Genomic DNA, 24,330 nt, shown 5'->3' with positions numbered 1-24,330 from the left:
TTTGATAGGCATTGCATTAAATCTGTAGATTGCTTTTGGTAAGATTGTCATTTTTACTATGTTAATTCTACCTACCCAAGAGCATGGGAGATCTTTCCACTTTCTGGTGTCTTCTTCAATTTCTTTCTTCAAAGATTTAAAGTTCTTGTCATACAAGTCTTCCATTTGCTTAGTTAAAGTTACTCCGAGTTATATTATGCTATTTGTGACTATTGTGAAGGGTGATGTTTCTCTGATTTCTTTCTCAGCCCTTTTATCATCTCTGTACAGGAGGGCTACTGATTTTTTTTTTTTAGTTAATCTTGTATCCTGCTACATTACTGAAAGTGTTTATGAGTTGTAGAAGTTCCTTGGTAGAATTTTTGGGGTCGCTTATGTAAACTATCATATCATCCACAAATAGTGAGAGTTTGACTTCTTTTCCAATTTGTATCTCCTTGGTCACCTTTTGTTGTCGTATTGCTCTAGCTAGGACCTCAAGAATTTTGTTGACTAGATATGGAGAGAGTGGACAACCTTGTCTTGTTCCTGATTTCAGTGAGATCGCTGGGAGTTTCTCTCCATTTAGTTTGATGTTGGCTGTTGGCTTGCTGTATATCATCTTTATTATGTTTAGGTATATTCCTTGTGTCTCTGCTCTCTCCAAGACCTTTATCATGAAGAGATGTTGTATTTTGTTGAAAGCTTTTTTTTTGGCATCGACTGAGATGATCATGTGGTTTTTATTTTTCAGTTTGTTTATATGATAGATTACGTTGACAGATTTTCGTATGTTGAACCATCCCTGCATCTCTGGGATAAAGCTGACTTGATCATGGTGAATGATGATTCTGATGTGTTCTTAGATTCGCTTCGCCAGTATATTATTTAGTATTTTTTACATCAATGTTCATGAGTGAGATTGGTCTTTAATTCTCTTTCTTAATAATGTCTTTCTGTGGTTTGGGTATCAGGGTAATTGTAGTCTCATAAAAAGAGTTTGGCAATGTTCCTTCTGTTTCTATTATGTGAAATAATTTGAGGAGTGTTGGTATTAGTTCTTCTTTGAAAATCTTGTAGAATTCTGAACTGAAACCATCTGGTCCTGGGCTTTTTTTGGTTTGGAGCCTTTTGGTGACTGTTTCTATTTTTTTTTTTATAAAAGTTATAGGTCTCTTTAATTTGCTTATCTGGTCTTGATTTAATTTTGCAAGTGATATTTATCCAGAAAGTTGTCCATTTCCTTTAAGTTTTACAATTTTTTGGAGTACAGGTTTTTGAAATATGACCTGATGATTCTCTGTATTTCCTCCATGTCTGTTGTTATGTCCCCCTTTTCATTTCTGATTTTTTAAATTTGGATATTCTCTCTCTGTCTTTTGGTTAGTTTGGATAAAGCTTTGTCTATTTTGTTTATTTTCTTGGAGAATCACTTTTTGTCTCATTGATTCTTTGTATTATTTTCTTTGTTTCTATTTTGTTGATTTTGTTGCTGTCTCAGGCCTGCTCTGGCTAAATTGTCGGCTCAGCCTTGTATCTTTAAATGTCCCTGGTCTGGATCCACTCCTGCAGAGGTCCCTGGCTTGGGGTTGGTCCTGCAAAAGTCTCTGACTCTGATCTACTTCCTCAGAGGTCCCAGACTTGGGTGTGCCCAAACCCCCAGAGGACCTGGCTCAGGCCTGTTGCGTCTGCCTTATCAGCAATGCGGATGCAACACCGGACTCTTCTTAACTGCAGTTTTATTCAGAATCTTCTCACCCTCTCACTATCTCTCGTTACCTCTTGCTCCTTCTCAACCTCTCGCAACCTCTCACAACCTCTCACAAACTCTTGCAACCTCTCACAACCTCTTGCAACCACTCGCAACCTCTCGCCCTGGAGAAAAGCCAGTCTACAGCTTAAATAACCTCTGGGTAGCCAACCCCAGCAAGCCACGTGGGAGATGCAGATAGGTCCAGAAACGCGGAAGCAAGCCAGATCTTAGCGTTAGCCATATATGGAGTTGTTACACATCTGAGAGCATTCACCATTGGAAAGGCGGAAGGTGGGATTATTTATAATGAAAACAATAGTAAAGTTTTCTTTGTCCTCTTTGTCTTGTTTGCTGCCTTACCACACCCTGTGTCTTCACCTTGCTTCTTCCTTATTTCTCTGTAGAAGAGTCACTAAGAATAGCCTGAGTAATAGATGTTCTCTTCAGGCATATTGCTGAGTCATGAGTAATAGCCATTCTAGACAGGCAGATTGCTGAGTCATGAGTAGTAGCTGTTCTGGACAGGCAGATTGCTGAGTCATTCAGTTCTATTTCAGAGTTAGGGAATATGGAGAACAGTACTGTGCAGAGGAGACAAGTTCTTCAGATGCAAAGACATTCTTTGAGAAAATAAGGAATTCTAATCCTCATCAGTCTTAGAATTCATGATTTCATTCAGCTTTATTTTTACAAAATTATATTTTGAGATGACGCTAAATCTTTAAATCATGCTTCAGAAGTCTGTTGAATATGATTTTCAGTATTGTTTCAAGTGCAATAAATTTAAGGTGATGAGCAGATTAATAATGTGACCTATAAATATTTTGGTCAGTATTAGCATTTTCTTTTCATGCTTATATATATATTAATAGTCTAGCTGTCTCATGATAGTCTCTTTGCCTGTGAAATAGCAACCTCCAGAGGAGATGTGCTAGCACTGTTGAATCTGTAACAGTAAAATTAATTTGTTGGCTTTTCCTTAAAGAGATATAAGGTTCGAGCATCCTTACAGCTTTCCAACCCCCAATTTTCCTTCCTCTATCATTCCAAAATGCTTACAACATATTTTGGTGCCAACTAGGTGGATGGATTTGAGTCCTACCATCAGAATAACTTACTGGCAAAGCTCAGCTTAAAGTCTGCTGCTACCTCATTATAGTCTTGGTCTGGTTTATGAAGGTAAAGACAGGATATTTATTGAAGTTCACCCCAGGGAATCCAGTACCAAACAGTTAGCCCTGAAATCATATGCATACAAGCAATATTACAGCAACTGAGCCAGCTGTGCTTGTTGTGCATTTAGGAATGTGCATATGTAACAACAATAAAAATAAAAGGCCCTGAATTTGAGGAGGGTCCATGGGTAGTGTTGGAGGGAGAAAGGGAAAGGGGGAAATGTAATGACATCTAAATTTCAAAAACTAAAATAAATAAATAGATAAACAACAACAGTAGCAAAACCTACAGATCCTAAAAAGAAAACTACAGACCTTTAAAAAGTTATTTTAAAAGAGAAAATCGGGCTTTAAGGGGTCGAGAGATGGCTCTTTGGTTAAGAGCACTGGCTGCTCTGCTAGAGGACTAGGGTTGGCTTCTCAGCACCCACATGGCCACTCACAACTGGCTGTAACTGCAGCCTTTGGGGGTGCAACACTCTTTCCTGGCCTCCTGGTGTGTAGTCATACATGAAGGCAAAACACTCGTACACATAAAATGAAATAAGTACATTAAACACTCTATACAAACAAGGCCTTAATGAAGGCCTTAAGTGCTCAATTAAAATTGGTACGTTTGTGATAGAGTGGATTCAGGTTGTTGGACACAGCTAAGCAAGGTTTGCAAAGTTAGACTTGGATCATTGTGTTCAGTGGTTTTGTTTGTTTGTTTGTTTTCTGGCATTAGAACTAACTCATTTACCCATTAATTGAGGATGCAGATGTTAATAACAAAGCTGCCCCGAGTGAGGTAACATTTCTCTCTGCCGTCCAGATTTCAGGTGACCTGTTCCATTTCTCCCTGAAGCTACCTTGCCCAGGTCCCTCTGAGGCGCTTGGCTGAGGGAGACTGTGCACACTTGCCCTCAGCCCCTGCTCTGGGTCATAAGTCCTACTAGTTGGGTCTTATAGAGTTTCCTTTTGAAGGCCATATTTTAGTATTTTTTAACAGATCTTTTTATTATAAGAAATTTATGCTTAGGCAATTGATTAATATGACAAACATGTTTTCTTTTAATCTGTTGTAATGTTAGAATTTTGCTATGAAAATATATCTTAAAATCTTTAGGAAAATTAAAAAATAATTATTTTCTCTTGATGTTAAATTTGGAACAACAGAAATATTGTATATAATTATTCTGCTTTTTGAAGTCCTGGAAAGGCTAGCTACAGAAGAGGTTATTGATATGTATATAAACTAAATTTGGATTTTTGGTTTTCGTTTTTTTGTATTTTTTAAAACTGTCAAGAAATGACAGGTAATGATTTTGAAAAATTGGTAGATTTTATAAAAGAAGATAAATACAGAAGCATTACAATTTTTTTTAAAAAAATATATCCATAAAAATAATTTGAGTTTGTACTTTAATTACAAAGCAATCGTGTCTTGAAAGGAGTGTGTATGCTTTGCCTTGGCATGGGAGACACAGTGAGACTGTACTCTTTAAAGGATGCTCTGCCTCCCAGGAGATGCAGGCCACTGCTTCCATTCCCCAGCTGGGTGCCAACAGTGCTTGTGCCCAGAAATACTTGAGGTAGCGCTCGGGAGGAATTTGGGGATAAGAGAGTAGAGTGGAGGCTTTCAGGTCAGCCTTGACGTGTTTCTGAAGAGATAAAAAAGCAGCAGCCATTTCCTGTGAGATACGGGGTCCTGGAGTGAAACCTGCACTCCTCAAGTGTGGGAAAGTCAGAAAGAAGCCGCTTCAAAAGATGATTCTAGAAGTTTACCGATTTACACAGTTCACAATAACGGGGGTAGGATGTGTGGTTAATCTGCCATCCTGTGGTCTACAGACTTACACTTTGACCATGGAAAGATCTAGACGCCACTCTTCACCCTTGTGAATCAGGCTTTTCAGGGAGCCAGCAATGACAGTCACTACAGAAGGTAGATGCTGATCTGGAAACAAAACAGTTTTACATGGGAAGTGGCTGATTGCGTGGAGTCCAGAATGCCCTGTCTCAGCCTCTGGGGTTGTGTGGCCACCATGCCAGCCCACCCTCCAGCCCACTACCCTCCCCTTTGCCCCTGCAGCCCACCCTCCACTCCGCACCTGCAGCCGCCTCAGCAGCTGCCTTCTCTGGACTAAGTCAGACTGCTCCACTTCCTCTGCAGAGTCTGTGCCTCTAGTATGCGATGCTTTTCAGAAGGTTTCTTGTTTGTTTGTCTTTTCCCTGATGAAGTTGGGCATATTTTTTTTTGTAACTGTTTTTTAATCATCCTAGCCTAAATACTTCAGTATTGACTAAGGGCAACTTCTAAAAATACTGCAGGAATGCTTTTTAGCACGTGTTTGAGTACACAGTCTAAACCTTCAGTTTGTGCCTAGGTTAGGAGCTGACCTTACCATGCCCTCCAGTGACATTATGATCTGCTTTTCGTTTGAGTGGTGGTTGTTCCTGTACTGGATCTGCTTCCAAGTTTGAGAATAATGAGGCAAATTGCTTTGAAATATATACCATTGTTTGGAAAGCTTTTGGATGTCTCCCTTTGAAAAGTGACTTTGAAGAAGCCCTGATCACGCCGCTATGCTACAGTAAATGCTGAAGTAGCATCCTGGCATCCTTCCCAAAAGCACGGTGAAGGAGGCTAGCCGCAGCGCTCCCTGCTCCTTCCTCTGCTTTTTACCTTGCTGGCACTGGTGCAGCTCGTCCTGCGGATGTGCTGAAACCCTCCCACTCGCTCTGCAGCAAAGAAGAATGGATCCCCGAGTGCTCTCGAAATGAACGGTGGAGCGAGGTTGCGGGAGGGGAAGTGACGTGAATGCCTTCCAGCAGCTGAACAAGAGAGCATTTTAAAATACGGTACTTTTCTTCTTTCAACTGATAAATGTTTGCTTTCTGTTTTCTTCTAGAGAGATGTGGATAATTTGCCCTGCCTCCAACGCCTCTTTCTCAGCTTCAACAATATATCTAGGTATGTGAGAACTCCCAGTTTGTCATTAATAGATAGATAACTTGTCTGTGTTGGCTCTAATGCTTTGAGATAGCCAGCGGAGTGGAGAGTTTTACTGTCCTGACAGATTTTACATTTGAAAATGGGAGGACCGCCCATGAGAAAGTTCTTTGTTGGGAAAAGGAAGCTCTTGTGTCTTCTGCCTCTGTTGCTAAAGATGATGCAATTAGCAAAGCATGGCCTTTCTTTAGCTGTGCTGGGGGGATGCATGGAGCTGTCAGTGTGAATTTGCTGTCCTTTGTTTGACAGCCACTGCCCCACTCAACTGAATTAGTTTCTTTCATGAATTATCATCTGCAGTTCGCACAGCCGCTGAGCATTTGTAATAAAGCAGGCTATGTTTGTCACTGAGCTGCATGGGAATCGGCCCTGCCTGCCTTCTGAGAGAGTCTCTGCAGAGAAGGGCGTTAGAATAGACGAACGCACACATTTTGCTTGCTATCCTTGTCCTTATATCATGATGTCTAGTTCAGGGATAGTGTGGGAGGTCACAGAACTGAAGCAGAGGCAGAGACCGCTTCCCAGCTCAGAAAGACCTTCACTTCCCTAGTCTGTCCTGCCTCCTTTTCTAGATCTTTGGGCTTGACTCCATGACTTGCCCTCTTCAGTTTCTCTTCAAGACCGTTTGTGAAAGGGGAATCACTAACTTTAAAAGCACACTCTTCCCGGACTCCAGGTCTATGCTTCTGAGCACTAGAAATCATGGGTTTTTCATCCGTCTATTCACTGCCCCCACCCCCCATTCCTGGGTCCAAACCTCATCTTTCTATCCTGTATCCCTAAAAGAAAACAGTAATCTGAAGATGGTGAAAAGCATAGAAGTTTTCTGAAGGGCTTTCTGTGTTCCTCTCAGTCTGTGTGGGACTTTTCTAGCTACCCTGCTGTTTGTGTGTGTGTGTGTGTGTGTGTGTGTGTGTGTGTGTGTGTGTGTGTGTAAAACTTCTGTTGGCATTGGTTTTCTTCAGGGGATTTCTAAAGACTGTCAAACTTCTAAAGTGGTGGTTCTCAGCCTTGCTAATGCTGTGACCCTTTAATGCAGTTCCTCATGTTGTGGGGACTCCCCCAAACAAAATTATTTTGTTGCTACTTTATAACTGTAATTTTGCTGCTGTTATGAATTATGATGTAAATATCTGATATGCACAATCAGTTTAAGCTGCTGCAAAGCCTTAGATTTATTTCCCCAGTCTTTGGTGAACTAGTTTCTTCTTGTTGTTTGTGTGAGCAACTGAAAAGGTATGTATTTGCTTATATGTAGGTTACGCTGCTCCCAGGCCCCAGGGCACCAAGCTCTCTGAACTCCTAAACTCTGGGTTTGTAAGGAGGAGTCAGCGTTGGTTGCTTATATACTAGACAACTTTCTTTCAAAGTCTGGAAGGGAGGTTCACCCAGCCAATAAAATAAAAATAATGGGTTTTTTTTTTCCTTGAAAAAGCATGATTTCCTAAGAAATTAAGAAATAAGTGAGGCAGCATTTCAAGGTTTTTGTTCTACCCGTGACTGCCTTCTCTGCGTCTCTCCGCGGGCTGAGCTCTAGCTTCTCTATGGTGTCCCCCGATTTCTCTATGGTGTCCCCCGATTTCTCTATGGTGTTCCCCGATCTGTGTCGGAGCCAAAGTGGATCTGTTGCTCTGGATTGATATCTGTGATCCAGAGGTTTGGTGTTTGGCTTTTTGAGACAGGGTTTCTCTGTGTAGCCCTGGCCATTTTGGAACTCACTCTGTAGACCAGGCTGGGCTTCAAAGTCAGAGATCTGCCTGCCTCTGCCTCCCGAGTGCTGAGATTAAAGGTGTGCACCACCACTAGCCAGTGGCCCAGAGGTTTTGTATCGTGAATACATTGAATCTGGGGAAGAAAAATCTCTTGGAGATGAAGCCCTGAAAACATTTGTGTAAACTTTACTTAAGATGCACATATGTCAGCTACGCCATAGACCGCTAGAGACTACCTTCAATGATAACTCGGTGCATTTCCTGGACTCCATATTCTGCTTAATAGAGTTGGCAGGCTTTACAGCCCAGTGTTCCTGAGTAGCAGAGGTCATGAAGAGAAGAAGCAACAAAATGATAGCCTATGTCATAGGGTCTTCTGGTCTTCTCTGAGAGATGCCGACTGCATCTGACAATTGGAAATATCCAGTATGTTGCCCTTTAGAGGGGAAAGTTTATTGACCTTTCTGTTGTAGGACTTCCTAGGTTTTCAACAAGTTGTTGGATTCTTAATGATCTATTTGCATCAACTCTTAGATGCCTTGTAAATAAAGAAAATTCCAAAATGAGATTTCACTATGAAATTCATAGATAGATTTATGATGTGGTGGTTTGAGTAATAATGGCCCCTATGGGCTCATATTTGAATGCTTAGGGAGTGACATTAAGAGGTGGCCTTGGGGTGAGTGTGGCCGTGTTGGAGGAAGTGTGAAACCTTTGGGGTTTCAGAAGCCCCAGCCAGGCCCAGTGGCACTCTTGCTCTCCTCCTTTTGCCTGCCAGTCTGATAACTCTCAGGTACCTCTCCAGCACTATGTCTGCCTGCATGCAGCCAAGCCTCTCATCATGGCAATAATGGACTAAACCTCAGAATATAAGCAAGCCCCAACTCAATGTTTTCTTTTATAAGAGTTACTATGGTCATGGTGTCTCTTCAAAGCAATAGAACAATGACTAAGGCAATTTATTTCTTCAACACAGGCTTTTTCAAAGGCTCTGTGAATGCAGATGGTAAGGGGAGGATCTGTGTATGCAGGGGATGCTGTCCTGAGGGAGCGCATCTGATCTGTAGTTGGGCTTTCTTTGGGATGTGCACATACAGGAAGGAAACTTGCTTCCTGGATATGGAGGATCCCTGTTGACCTTGGCCATCAGGACATACCTAAAACTCTGTCCTGGTGACCTCAGCCATCAGGACGTACCTAGAACCCTTCCCTGTTGACCTCAGCCATCAGGACATACCTAGAACCCTGCCCTGGTGACCTCAGCCATCAGGACATACCTAGAACCCTGGCCTGTTGACCCCAGCCATCAGGATGTACCTAGAACCCTGCCCTGGTGACCTTAGCCATCAGGACATACCTAGAACCCTGCCCTGATGACCACCTAGAACCCTTCCATTAGCCTCTGTTTCCCTGTTGAGCCTGAGCTTAGTTCAGGAGTCAGCTATCTTGAGAAAGATAGTGTACCCCCCCACCTCCCCCTCCCAGAGACAGGGATTCTCTGTAGCTTTGTAGCCTATCCTGGAACTAGCTAGCTCTTTTAAACCCAGGCTGGCCTCAAACTCACAGAGATCCACGTGCCTCTTCCTCCTGAGTGCTAGGATTAAAGGCATGTGCCATCACCACCCAGCAAAAGGTAGTCTATTCTTGCCAAGCCCTTCCGGAATTGCCTGGACAACCTAGTCATGCCTGCTCCCAACACTTGCTGTCCCTGTTCTAAGAATCTACAGAGGCTCTGGCAAGGACTCTTGCAGTGTAATGCTGTTTTGAAAGTGTGTATATCAGTAGTGTGAGGTGTGTCCATGCTGTTTTGCAGCCAGCCTCAAGAGAGCTTTCCTCTTGCAAACCTGGAGCTCTAAACTCACGAAGTAAGTCTGCATTATTCTTTACTCCCTGTCCTCAGCTGCTAGTGACCTGTACTCTACTTTCTGTCTCTGAATTTGATTGCCGGAGGGGGATCCCTCACTTGTATGAAATCCTGCAGTGTTTGTGTTTTTTTACGTGCAGCCCATTTTACTTAGCATAGTATACTCAGGGTTCATCTATGTTGGTACATTTTGGAATTTCCTTCCTAAGTGTGAGCACTCAGGTATTTTTAAGACAGTATAGAAAACACCAGAAGAGGGAGCTTGCAGAACAGGCCATTCTTAATCTTCCAGTTCTCATCCTCCCCCCCCCCCCAGTGCTCAACATTTTGCCCCACCTACCCCCTTAAGGCATCCTATACCTCTGCTCAGTCTTCGTGTCCGCCTCCTTTGGCAGTCACCTCTCCATTTCTTCTCCTTATCAGAATAACCAGACCACCCTGCACCTCTTGGACTAAACGACACCAAGAGTTCACGTGCTAAATGCAGCATTTGGAGTTACTTTCTGCAGTTTCCAACTCCATAGCTCCCCGCCCCCAACCCAATTCTGTAGTTTTAAACCCAGTTCAAGAACTCATAGGTAAAACAAAAAACTATATCTGACTTGAAAACTGATTTGTGTGTCTTACAACCTCAAGTCAGAATATACCCAGGGATGCTATAACCAGCTTGGTGCCTCAGGACCCAGCAAACAGGAAGAGAAGAAAAAAATATCAGAGACCACCCTACACTGTAAGGAAAACACTGTTTATGAAAATTTTCTACTTTGGTTGTGAGTGGATCTGTGTGTGTGTGTGTGTGTGTGTGTGTGGTGGGGGGACTTAATTCTAGGAATGTGTGAATTGGTTTATAATGGAAATAGGGAAATTTCTCACTATGTTTGGTTTTTAAAGTTTGAGAGCTTCTGTGGGGTCTTGCCTTGGGCTCTAAGAGCCTCCTGAGCCGGGTGTATTGTTATTGAAACGTGTAGCTTGTGCCCTGGTTTTAAATTATCCCCTGCTGGACCATGAACTGGAAACAACAAAGGAATATGTGTGTGCTGCCCATTATTTTATCATCTCCAGCACCTAGAGTGCTCTTTGTGCGAACTTTACTAGCGTGTGGACAGTTCCAGTCAGGATCTAACTCCTCCAGTACAGGGTCTGCTTCTGCTGTGCCCTCGGCCATGCTGTCGGTAGGTCATTCAGGTTCTGTTTGCTGCCTGGACCCGCGAGGTTTAAAGCCCTAAACAATCGTGTTCTCATGGCAGATGTCTCAGGCTTCTAGGTTGATGTACTGGTTTGTCAGCAAGGCTGTTGTCCAGAACTTCTAGATACAAGAAAAACCTACAGAAACAAAGGCTTTTGAATATGCAGTGGAGCCTGGCAAGCATAAGGCCGTCTTTGAGCTGTGTCTATTCAGGAACAATGGCTGCAAGGCATTTATAGAATAATATCGAAAATATAATGTTGCCTTTTAGTATTCCCATGCACTGGAATTCCTAAAGCTCATGGATGATGGAACATTACTCCCTGCAAGGATGTACCTTGCAAACTTCTTTTCCTTATAAGGATAATGCTTTGGACACAGCTTTCTCCAAGTTTTACTGAAACTTTTTGTTTTGGTGGGTTTTTTTGTTGTTATTGTTGCTGTTGACCTTTTAAGACAGAGCCTTACTGAACGTATAGCAATCTTCCTGCCTCATCTTTCAAATTTCTGGGAATACATATGTAAGCCACTACACTCTGCCTTTGAAACTTTAAAAAAATAGTTTTATTTGCCTCCGTGCGTGCATGTGTGCATGTGCATGTGTATGTGAATGTGTGTGATGTATTTGCCACATCCATGAAGGGGGCCAGAAGGTCTCCTGGAACTGGAGTTGCAAGGAGTCATGAGCCCTCTGATTTGGGTGCTGGGAATGAAACTTGGGTCTTTTGCAGGAGCATTTAAAACTTTTAACCACAGAGTCACGTCTTTAGCTCAACTTTTTAAAAAACACACAGTGTTCTCAGTGCTGTCTTTTTTATTTTAGCTTTTATTTTCTCATTTACTTATTTATTACTGAGCAGGGTCGTGTGCTACAGCACCCACGTGGAAGCACCCACAGAGGACAACTTGTTGCATTGGTTTTCTCCTTCCACCTCGTGGCCTTGAGGAATGAATTCAGGTTACCAGGCTTGGTGACATGCCCGCTCCAACCTGCACCAGGGTGTGCAAAAGATCCATGAATGTGGCCATGGCTTAAGAAAAACTCTTGCCTATCTGAGGGCTAAAACCTACATGGTGGCTCACAAACATCTCTAACTTCAGTTTCAGCAAATCCAACACCCACTTCCAACTTCTGGAGCCACCAGGCATGCATGTAGTATACATACATACGTGCAGGCAAAATACTCATAAAAACACAAAAAATACTTTTTTTCTAAAGGAGAAGACTCTAATGGCTTCTGTTAGGAATTATAACATTAATGATCTCTTCTTTCTCCTATTCCTCCGTGTGTGTGTGTGTGTGTGTGTGTGTGTGTGTGTGTGTGTGTGTTGGTGGGGATGGAACTCAGGACCTATATGTATTAAGCAAGCACAAGATTTCCCTCTGTTATAGAAACTCACATCACTGCCATTCTCCTAGAACTTTGTAGTGTAACTTTAAGTGTTTATAGATAAATGAGCACCAGAAGTCAACTCCTTTGTGTGTCTTCTGAGTCTTTTTGTATTTTGTACAATTATAACTTGGGTGAGGTTTTCTTTAACAGAACTATTAACAGAATGTACTTACATTGTGTCTTCTAATTCACTAAATTGTGTATAGAGTTGACTGCCAAGAAAAGTATTTAAATGACATGAACAGAGGATAGAGGTTCATTCTCTGAGTTATTAGGGAGCCCTGAAAACCAGATGACCCCAATGGTAGCAGTCTTGTTTGAGTGGGCTGTTGAGAAGCTGACTGTGTGACCCTAAAGCTTTTCCTTCTGCACTGTGAGTCTCCTCTTTCTGGTCTCAGCAACTATCAGAAATGATGTTTTCTGAGGACAGTGTTTGTAAGCCTTGCACTTTATTGAAGGGTCAGAGTTCACAAAGCAAGTACAGTTTAAAAAAGAAAGAAAAAACGAAAAGAAAGAAAAGGAAGGAAGGAAGTCAGTGAAGAATCTGGGAGCCTCTACCATGCTTGTTCTTATGTGGTCACTGAAGGAGAGAGACACAGAAATCTAATGTACATCATTACATTTTTTATTTTACCATTACTGTATGTCTTGTTTTATGTCTATGTGTTATGTCTTATCTATAGTCATTTGAAATATTAACTCTACAGGTACAAAAGTACATAGAAATGTTGCCCTAGGTTGTAGTGAGGCATTCTGAAGCGGGGAGTGGCCCTGAGTGACTGACTGTCCAGATCCTCTGGAGAAAATGTTGAGGTTAATCATTCCACATTTATGTTCTCAGTTCAAAGATGGCCTTTCGTCTGCGGGTATCATTGGTCAGTTGGAGATTTTCTGAACCTCCTCAACCAACTTATCAATAAACACATATAATTTGAAGTCACCGTGAATTTTCTAGCTCCATTTATTTTAGTTATAAAAACTTGTTTTCATGAGTTCAAATAAATTGACGTATTTTTTTCTCAAAAGAAGCCTTCTTAAACTGAAATTAAACAAAGGTTCTGCTTGCTGGGTGTGCACACACCTTGCATCAGGCTGAATTCACACTTAAGAAGCTGAGAGGTTGATAGCTATTCATGACAATGAATTAGCCTGAATGTATGTATGTTTATTTAAAAAGAGGGTCTTGCTATGTGTAGCATAGGCTAGTCTTGAACTTGCTGTGTAACTAAACTGTTTAGTGTTGGTATTATAGGTATGTGTCACATGCTGGCTTGAATTAACATTTTAATATAATTTTTATTAATTCTTTAAGAATTTTATAGATACAGATAAATCATTAATCACATTTACCCCTGACTCCTCCCGGATCCATTTCAACCTTACCCCAACTTCCTGTCCCCCTTTTTTTAATAACCCACTACGTCCACTCTGTTCTGCCCATATTCTGATGGATATGGGACCATCCATTGGAGCAAGTCACCAAGACAGGGTTCTAGAGACCAACCATTGGCTATACCCTTAAAGAAAATTGGCTCTGCCTCTCTTAGAAGCCAAAAATTGTCCTTAGCTCATTAGCAAGGAATAGGGGTTTATATGCCTCACCTCTCTCCAGTTTAGAAGACTGACTGGCTTGCTCCCATGCAAGTCTTGTACAGGCATCCATAACTGCCGTGAATCTGAAAGAGTGGCCCAGTCATGTCCAGAAGACATTATTCGTCTCTAATCTTCTCTGACCTCTGGCTTTTACAATCTTTCTACTTCCTCTTCCATGATGGTCCCTGAGCTGTGTGTGTGTTAATATGTGATACACACACACACACACACATATCCATATTTATGTCCCATTTATGTCTGAGCTGTCCACGGACACTTACTCTCTCACTTTGGCCAGTCATGAGTCATTGTTCCCTCTCTGCACTGAACACAGGGTGACATGTAGGTGAGGTGGGGAAGTGGAAAGAAGGACGGGAGGGGAGGGTAGAGAAGGGAATAGGGGAAGAATAGCTGGCACTAAAGACATCTGAAAAAGCCATATGAAAATATTGTGTGTGTGTCTGTGTGTGTGTGTCTGTGTGTGTGTGTATGTGTGTGTGTGTGAGAGAGAGAGAGAGAGAGAGAGAAAGAGAGAGAGAGAGAGAGAGAGAGAGAGAGAGAGAGAGAGAGAGGGGGGAGAGATTTAGTTGGTCTTATACTACACAGGGGATGGGCTCTTCCCAGAAGCTATGAGTTGAACTGACAGCTTTTTTGTTTGTTTGTTTTTGTGTTTTGTTTTTCAAGACAGGGTTTCTCTGTGTAGCTTTAGAGCCTGCACTGGAACTGCTCTGTAGAACAGGCTGGTCTTGAACTCACAAAGATCCACCTGCCTCTTCCTCCCAAGTCCTGGAATTAAAGGTGTGTGCCACCACCACCCGGCTGAACTGAATTTTTTTAAAGCAATGATATATCAAAGACCTCTGAGGTTTTGGTAATGTGAAGTTTCTAGAATAGAAGTTTTGTTGCATATTCTTAAAAGGAAGGCCTTTAAGCCTTAAAATTATTTGCAATTAAATATTGGGTAGTTTTTTTCCTTGGTTCAGAAGCAAACACATCTGACTAATTGAGACCAATATGTATTTATGTTTTCCATTTTGTTTTTTTATCAAACAGGAAGAAATTAAAAATATATTCAGAAAAATCAAGGTATAAATAGATTTAATTCACAATTTAAAAAACAAACCCAAGAAACTTACTAGGAGCATTCCTTTTTCAACAGCATTTTTTGTCTGTTTATTACTATTTTTTAATTTATTTTTTTAAAAAACTATCTTTTCTCATTTTACATGCCAAATCCATTTTTCATTCCCTCCCCTTCTCCTGCTTCCTCCACCTTCCCCCCTCCCGCCCACCACCCCAATCCCACCCACCAGAGAGGGTAAGGTTTCCCATGGCGGGGGGTCAACAAAGTCTAGCATATTGTTTTGAGGCAGGACTAAGATCCTCCCCCACTATGTCTAGGCTGAGCAAGGTATCCCTCCAGAGAGAATGGTTTCCAAAAAGCCAGAACAAGCAGTAGGGATAAGTCCTGGCCTCACTGCCAGTGGCCCTGTAGTCTGCCCAGTCATACAACTGTCAGAGGGCCTAGTTCCCTTGCTGTCAGGCCGGAGTTGGAAGGCTCTCACTAGCTCAGGTCAGCTGTGTCAGTGGGTGTCCCCATCATGGTCTTCAACCCTTTGCTAGTATTCTCACTCCTCCCTCTCTTCGACAGGACTTTGGGACTGTGGGAGCTCAGCCCAGTGCTCTGCTGTGGTTCTCTGCATCTGCTTCTATCAATTGCTGGATGAAGGTTCTTAGGTGACATTTAAGATAGTCATCAATCTGAGTACAGGGCAAGGCCAGTTTAGACACCCTCCCCACTATTGCTAGAGTACTACTTATTCTAGAACTAGATGACACGTTTTAAGATACATATTTATGTTATCCTTACACTAAACACAGGGTTTCTGGATCCATAGGAGATGGTTATTTCCCTGCATTTTTCCCATGTTCTGCTTTGCCCCTTGGGGTTATGTGAGAAAGGTGTTTGTAGCCTACATATATGGGGAGGGACTTCTACATATGGCAGGACTCCAAATCACTAACCCCATAATTCATACAGGTCTGTTTACACACCTGTACCTTCTCTCCAGAGAAGAAAAAAACAGTGGAGAGGGAAGAGGGGAGCAAGAGGCTGCCCAGCTGTATCTCTCCCTAAGACGTGTATTCTGAGGTGAACGGGGGACGTAATGTAGCCAACTAGCCTTTGGAATGTAAGCAAAGGCTTCAGATTTTATGTCTGTTTGGAATGTAAACACGTAGCTCTGGGAAGCCAATTTCTAGACTATTCTCCATGTCTCCGTTTAGTCAGCCTTCAGCGCCTCTACCATAGAGAATAGGAAATAGTCATCGTCCACAGTCGCCCTGTACTTGAGGTCTGGCTTTTGTGGGGAGGTGCTCCAGGGCAGTCTGGATGTTAGTGAAGTGACTTCACTCTTCCTGCAAGGTGATGCACTTCATCTCACAGCCCCCAGCAATTGCATTTTCCTAGGCTTCCTGGCATCAGCTCTGCATGTACATCCTGATACTCAGACAGATGCTCAGAGACACCCCCCCACACACACACACACGCTTCTGGGTCTCCTCCTCTGAGTGTTGACTCTTTTGTTACGGAATAATCTTTTTGCACACTGTGAAGATGTGTTTTTGCCAAGGCACCTTCTGATTGGTTTAATAAAAGAGTTGACGGGACACTAGCTCGGCAGGATGAGATTAGGTGGGAAAGCCAAGCTGAGAGACACTGGGAAGAAGAGCGGAGACGTGGGAGTCTGAGAAGTCTTAAGGAGATGCCATGAGACATCCAGAGTGAATTGGATGGCAAGTTCATTCATGATTATAAATGAGCCTTGGGGCAGCACATGGCTTAATAAAAATGGGTTAATTTAAGAACTAGCTAAAAAATGAACCTAAGCTATTAGCCGAGCATTTATAATTAATATTGTCTCTGTGTGGTTATTTGGGGAGCGACTGGTGGGATAGGATGTCCGCCTACATCTTCGCCACCCACCATCCACATCCCAGTACTCTGTGCCACCCCAGACTCTGCTTTGGGTTTCATCTCCTTAGTGAGACCTCTGTTCCCTCTTTGGGTCCCTGCCAAGAGCTCCTGTGGTCCGGAAAGTGTCTTCAGGCAGAAGCCACAGTGAATGTGACTTTCATGTGTTTTTCTCTCTCTCCAGGGGACACAGCCCTATGCCAAGTCTTATTTATCACTTGGATTCTATTTTTTTCTCCTGTTTTGCAGTAGTTTATATTGTGACAACAAGTCTGGTATCATCGTGGCTTAAACTGCAAGTTCTGTCTACCAGGTTCTCAAACTGTTGAAATAGATCATAGGTCATCTCTGCCTTTTATTTGTCTGTACTTACAGGCCATGAATTCCTTAGAGACCAATACAATGATCATTACCTAGGAGCTAATGATACACTCTAATCTTCAACTGAAAGAGTGGCTTTTCTATGTAAACCTTTCCTTATAACTGAGCTGTACAATTTAGAAAAGGCCTGAAACTCTGCTTGTTAGATTCAAGCCCTACCCAGGTGTCATGTGGAGTCCAGATGGCCCCACACTCGTGTCTTCCTTACTCTTTCTCCCCATAGAACTGCCGTCATAAACTGTCCCTCAGCCCATCCTAGTCTTCATTGACGAGATCGTAGGAACTAAGCGAACTGCCTCTGAGAGCGCAGGATGTGCTGTTCTGAGAGCGTGCTTCCGTTGTGACGGAAACGTAAGCACTGTGCTGTGTTCGCTTATGTAGGAACAGACTTAATGGAGTGTCTCTCCAAGGAACTGCTGACATGGTGTTTGTAATCCTAGCCTTTATCTTCTGCTCTAAACTTGGACTCAATTGAAGAGATACAGGAATCAGACGACTTGAGATGTAGATATATGCTGTTATAATCAGCTTCAGGTGTCAGCCTCACACACCTGGGAAGAAGGACTCTCAGCTGAGGAATTACCTCCATCAGGTTGGCTTGTGTGCATGTCTTTGGGCATTTTCTTAATTGCTAATTGAAGTAAGAGGTGCAAACCCACTGTAGGCTGCGCCATCCCTGGGTGGGTAATCCTGAGCTCTATAAAAAAGCAAGCTGAGCAACAACGGGGAGCAAGCCAGTAGGCTGTGGGTTCTGCTTCAGTTCCTTCCCCCCAGGTTCCTGCCTGGGGTCCTGCTCTGATGGCCCTTGGAGTCTAATAAGACAAATTAACCCTTTGTTTCCCACATTTGCTGTTGGTGGTGATGTCTTTTCAGCAACAAAAAGCAAAGTGGGGCATATGTATGTCTTGTGGAATGACCAGACCAATTTGCATTTTTCAAAAACATGAAACATTATTATTAAATATAATCACCATGCAATACAGCAGCTCTCCTGAATGTATTCCTCGTAACAGAGATGTGTCCTTTGAACGTGGTCTCTGCATTTGCCCTTCCACTCACTCACTGCTCCTGTCCCAAGTCCTTGTAACCTCCGTTCTGTTCAGTGCTCTGTAAGGTCAGAGACTCCACATATAAGTAAGATAAAATAGATTTGTCCCTCTGTCCCTGACTTATTTCTCTCAGTTCCGTGTCTTCCACATTTACCCCAGTTGCTGCAAAGGGCAAGATTGTTTTCTGAGGTTGACTAAGATTATGCTGTGTACACACACTTCAAATCTTCTTTCTTCGTGTGTGTGTGTGTGTGTGTGTGTGTGTGTGTGTGCAGGTGGGAATTCATGTGTGTGCATGTGCACTTTCATGTGTGTCTAGGTGCTTGTGTATGTGCATATGTGTCCATGAGTACACATACATGTGGACAGTGTAGCACACCCTCAGATGTCAGGCATTGTCAGCTATACCACAGTTCTGTGGCCATTCGGCTGTCACTGGATGCTTACATTGGTTCCATATCCTAACTCTTCTGAGTGGTGTAGCCATGAGCGTGGGAGGCAACATGTCTCTTCACACTGTCACATTGCTTCCTTTGGATAGAAAATGGGGTTGCCAGCTCACATCGCAGCTCTGTTTTTAACTTTTAAGGTACTCTGTACCGATTTTCATATTGACTATCCTGACTTAAACCCCTGCCAGGAGTATGTGGCCGTGTACAAAGGCTCCCTTCCTCCACGGACTACTTTTACATCACCGTGGCCACAATATCTGACAGAAGCAAACTGAGGAAGGAGAGATTCATTTTGACTGAGAACTTCTGTGGGTTTCTGGCCCCTGTGGTGAGGAAGGCATGCTGCTGAGGCACTGGTGTGGTGGGGACCCTTCACATCATAGAAGACCAGGAAGCAGAGAGCAAGGCAAGAACCAGGGCAGTATAGCCTTGGAAACCATGCCCTAGTGACCTGCTGGGCCAGCTGGGCCTGACCTTCAGAAGCCTCCTAAAATAGCGCCACCAGGTGGGAAACCAGTATTCAGAATGCAAACCTGTGAGAAACCCTTTAGTCGAGTCACGGTACCCACTGTCCTTGCCAACAGCCACTCCTTGTGTTTTGATAGTAGCTCTTCTAACAATTATGATGAGATAGTGACTCACTGTGGTTTCAGATGGAATTTCATTATGATTTTTTTATGTGCCTGTTGACTGATTGCATACATGCTTTTGACAAATGTCTATTCGGGTCTTTTTTTCATAAAACTTCTCACTTAATGGTTTAAAAATAAAGTGACAGTGTCTGCTGGAGACCTTCAAGTCAGAGACTGTCAGTTTTAGTACTCAGTAAGATTCCATGGGAATCACTGAGTGAATCTGCTAGAAGGGCAGGAGTTCTCTGCTGGGACCTGGGGAGTCTTGCTGCTTTATCCATCAGGGTGTTGGCTGTTTGTTCTCCTAAACCAGCACAGAGGACCTGAGTGTGCTACAGGGGCTCCTATCCGGTGAGTCAGGGAAATCCTAAGTACACAGAGGACGCTCACCTTTGCCCACTGCTGTAGCGGGGTTCTGTCTGTCACTGCGTCCTTCCCAACTCAGGACAGTCTCTGCCCCACCTCTTTCCTTAAGGAGCTTGATTTTTGTTGTTGTAGACATTTCTTACACATTTCTTTTTGCAAAACACCAGCGATGACATTGTTGAGAGTGGTAGAGAGTGAACGTTTGGCTTTTGTTTCCTACGACTGTATGATCAAGCCACAGAGAACACACCAGACCCCAAGTGGCAGACATGAATGCTGCGGGTTGTATGGTAGCCAGCACTGAGTGTACCAGTCTGTCCATTTACGGCTCCACCAGGAAGAGCATTCCCTCCCTTCTGTACAGACTCTAGCAGGAAGTTTCCGAGGAGCGGAAGGTTCAAGGTCTCTGGACCATCAGCATTCCCCTCACTGGGAAGCTTAGTAGAAGTGTGAACACCAAGCCCCATCCTGAACTCCTGGATCACAGCTCCATTTTCTGGAGATCCTGGTGACTCAAGTGCGCATTTGGGAGGTGTTGCTGCAGAGAATTTTGAGCGTCCTTAATTAGGTCAGGTACCAGTTAGAAGTAGTCACCCTGGCCAAGGACATATGGGATGCACAAAGCACTCAGTCCTGGACCTAAGGGGTGGAGTCAGCTTGTGGAAGGGTTTGCTGCAGGGAAGAATTCTGTTGGCAGTTAGAGAAGAGTTCTGGTAACAGTGGGTATTCCTGTGCGGGCATCTTTCATTTTTGTGCACAATGGTGACAGAGCCTTCTATTAGCTAGCACTCTGGATTCATCTGGCTTGTGTGGGGGGATGGGGAGTGGGAGGGTGCCCATGCCACGCCTCCCCATGCTCTACTTCCAGTCTCTTTCACTTCACAAAGCCATCTGTCTGCCTGACCTAGATAGGAAAGACTCCTGCTTCCTCCTCATCTATTCTCCAATGACGATTAACATGCTAAGCATGGCACCCACGTGTCCCTGCTCAGGTACCTACACTTCCCTTCACTGCCTTCTTGGGAAAGTTGGGGGAGCCTGTTTTCCTCACCCACTGCACTCCATCCTGGCACTAAGGCACAGCTGTGGATTTCTGCCTTTTACAGCTGTGACCTAGCTGCGCACATGTGTGTTGACTCAAAGAGCCAGGCTTTTAACCTAGGGAGTCAGAGCTCCCCTTACATATATACGTATGTGTGTATATATATTTACCTCTAGGAACAGGACAGTGTTGTAATCCTTTTAGTAACTTATAAGTTGATACCCAAATGAAAATTGGTACCTAGGTTTCTGAGAGCTGAGCTGGCTCCTCTTAGGTCTTGGCAGCTTGTTTACTATGTTAATCCTGATTGTTGGGCTCAGTTCTCACCAGCTTATTTCGCTTTTAGTAAAGTGTCCATCTCAAAGCATGGTGCCGTTCACTGCCTTGTCTATGTCCATCATTGTGTTCCGGATTCAAATTAACTCCCAACCTGCTCTTCCTCCTTCCTCCTTCTGTCTGTAAAGATAGATTTTCTCTTCTTGTGGCTTTCATTTCTACAGACCAGTTAATTAAAAAAAACACAAAGACTTGATCCCTTTATTTTTATCTACTCTTTGATTTTTTGTTTTGTTCATATTTCCAAGCCTGCTTTTATTTCTTAAGACATATTATAGGTGTCTTTAAATTTTTTATTTTATTTGTGTGTGTGTGTGTGTGTGTGTGTGTGTGTGTGTGTGTGTTTGTGTGAGACCATAGTGTCTATAAGAGGGAGTAGAATCACCTGGAACTGGAATTACAGACAGTTGTGAACTTTCCAGTATACGTGCTGGAAACTGGACCACTGCCCTCTTTAGGAGCAACAAGTATTCTAAATACCCGAGTCATCTCTCCAGACCCTACTCCAGGGTTTCAAGACTGTCTGAATTTTGGTTGTCCAATTACTTGAAGCCTTATCCAGTCTGACTATGCCACCTGTTTTTTACAGGTCTGCAGATAGCTTAATTTCTTTACAAGATTGAGCTGTTTTGTTGCTGTGGGTATTGGTGGCAGTCCTTAATATCTAATCTGTGGGGTCCTTGAATCTAATCTGTTGTCAGAGTCCTATAGTGTAAGCAGACTTGAATATCTTAAGAAAATAATTCACCTCTTGGAATATTTTAGACCCGTTCAGTTCAGATTCATGCTTCAAATTATTGTTTATATGTAAAATTAATCAGAGAAGACCTCACTCCCTTCCTATGAGGCACATGTTGAGATGGGCAGTGTCTCCTGGGGAGCAGGTGGGGGCATCCATCACCATTCTCTCCCTGTTTGAGACCTGGATTTATGAACCAATGTCAAGTTAGATTTTCTAACCTGAGTCTACTACCCCACAGCATCAGAGATCCTGCACACCAAAGCTCAAGATCCCTGGGCTCAGAAAATTCCACATTTCAGTTGTTTTGTTTTGCTCTGGGGCCATTTACTTGCCTCTCTGCATCCCTGCCTCTCCTCCTCTCTTCTTGCCTCTCTTTACCTTCTCTCCCCTACCCTCCTCCCTTCCCTGTATTTCCATTCCCCTCCTCTCCTTTTCCTCCCCTTCTTTCCTCCATCTTTCTGCTTTCCTGATTTCTTTTGAGCAGATAGTTAATTCATTCGAGATTTTTCAGATACATTTTATTCAGTTCTTAAGTCCATCATGTGTATTGATGGTAATCAATATGCATTCCTGTACTGCTTTTTTCTTTAAATACAATTTATGCTCTAGTAATTATACATATTTTATGGATCTTTCTCGTGATTTCATGTTTGTTGTATGAATGTGTGTGTGTGTGTGTGTATGTGTTTGTGTGTGTGTATGTGCGAGCACGGGGTGTGTGGTTGTGAATGTGAGAGTGTGCGAGAGGGTGTATGTGAGTGTTGGGTGGGAGCTACTGGAGCCGGCATCAGGGACGGCATCTGCCTAGAATTACAGTCGCTTCCCCTCCTGGAGTCTTTCTGGTTGTGTCTGAGCTGCAGATGTGGATCAGGTAACAGTCCCTGTCTTTCAGATCTCTGAAGTGTGCCATTGCGACCACATTCACTGGGCGTACAGCTTTCCGCTATGCACGCAAACACATTTTATCCTTGCGTTTGTTGAAGACAGCATTTAGTTTTGCATGTGGCACCACCCATTCTTCCAACAGATGATCATTAGACCAACCCCAAAGGAGTACTGCGAGGGCGGGCGATGGAGACTTTCGCTACTGAGACTGTTAGCTGCATTTCAATGCATCCTTAGTTTGGATGATAGCGTCATTTAAAATTACACACAGCAGTAGGAGCAAAGCACAGGCTCTGCAGCTAGCTGTGGGTGGTAAATAAGAACAGAAAGAGCCCGCTTTTCTTTAAATCTGGGAATACTGTTTGCATTTCGTTCAGTGTATATATCTGATTAGTAATATACACCAGGTCATAATAATTCTTGAATAGTCTATAATCTTTTAAATAATTCTAAGAATAGGATAAGAAAATCCAATTATTTTTCATCAGTAGAAAGTTCTTTGGAACAATTAGACTTTGCCCTATTGTTTTATCCAGTCATAGAACTATGTGTTCTTATAGTCTCCAATTTTCTGAATCATTTTTTGAGAAATAATTTACATGTAATAAGTTGTACTCATTTGAAGCGTAGTCTAATGAATTTTGATAGCATCTGTACCCCGTAACCACAGCTGTAGTCAGTCGCTTGAGAGGGAAGCCTAGATATCATTCAGCAGTCTCTCTATCACATCCAAATGATTAGGAACTCCACTTCACAGTCCAGTCTTCCATGGCCCTCTGCTCTTTACTCCCAGGAAGACTGCCACAGTTTTTAGTGCATTGGTCTCTAACAACCTTTCCCCTCCTACCGCAATCACAGGTTTCTATTCTTAACCTCTTTCTTTGGATCCACTACACAATATCACTAAATTGGGATTTTTCTGGGCTACAGTTCTGGTTGCATTGTGGCCACCCATCCACGCCTCCATTATCCACCCCCCAACTCTCAGCCCTCTGCCCTCACCACCTAAAATCCCTGTGACTCCTCTCAGTTCCTGTCCTGAGTCGCTGGTTTGGGGAAGGGCATTGGTGTAGAGTGGCAGCTGTTTATTCAAATCTACTTACAGCCATTATTAGATGTAAATTTGCAAACTTTGCCCCCCCCCGTTTTAAATGCCTTCCTGTAATTATCCTGCTGTGTCTCAAATGCCTTAACATACATTCAGATCGTGAACTCATAGATGAGTAGAGATCAACTCTGGGTGACTTCACATTGGATGTTTTTACTATGACTCTGATCAGAACGTGAAGAGCTGTCTGAATACGACAACAAAGAAGGACGCACTTTGCTGTACCTGTCACGTGGTTGTTTTTTGTAGCACGCTATTCTGTGTCTTCTCTTCCTCATAGAGGGTGTAATTTTCAACATAAATCCTGAAAAATTATGCATTCTTCAGCATAAGTATTTGTATTAGTTGAGTTGCTGAGCTCCGGTGTAAATGAATTTCCCAGGGTTTTTAGGATTAATATTTATAAAGTGATTATTCCCATCTTTAAAAAAATCAAGATCTCAGTGTGTGGTTTTCTAGTTGTCGAGAGATGGTTCCTACATCTTATATGAAAGGGTCAGTACCCAGGGTCCTGGCATGATGCTGAAGGACAAAGCTTGAAGACTCACAGCAGCCTGTAAGGACTGTCTTGTGCAGTTAAGTGGAGTTGACTGTAACACTGTGATTTCATTAACACACAGTTTATTGCTATGGGGAGGCAATGTTCCTCTGCTTTTATTCACAGTGCTTGACAAGGGCGGAAGGAATGAGCTTGACAGATGAGGCACAGTGA

General features: G+C 43.0%; 1 protein-coding gene across 7 annotated transcripts in view; it reads left to right on the top strand.

The window, feature by feature from the left end:
• Positions 1-24,330, top strand: part of Lrrc49 (leucine rich repeat containing 49) — a 102,099-nt gene that overhangs the window by 37,727 nt on the left and 40,042 nt on the right. For 5 of the 7 annotated variants that reach the window (XM_048423488.3, XM_048423490.3, XM_048423489.3 and 2 more), the window contains one exon: positions 5,802-5,863. In XM_048423488.3, the coding sequence (XP_048279445.3) occupies positions 5,802-5,863 (62 nt within the window). Of the gene's footprint in view, positions 1-5,582; positions 5,677-5,731; positions 5,752-5,801; positions 5,864-24,330 lie in introns of those variants that run through there. The other 2 variants (XM_048423493.3, XM_085689193.2) reach the window with 2 other exon arrangements.

This window comes from Myodes glareolus, chromosome 4 (genome assembly GCF_982192425.1).
Source record: "Myodes glareolus chromosome 4, mMyoGla1.1, whole genome shotgun sequence".
Taxonomy (NCBI): Eukaryota; Metazoa; Chordata; class Mammalia; order Rodentia; family Cricetidae; genus Myodes; species Myodes glareolus.
This window is presented reverse-complemented; position numbering and strand designations above follow the sequence as displayed.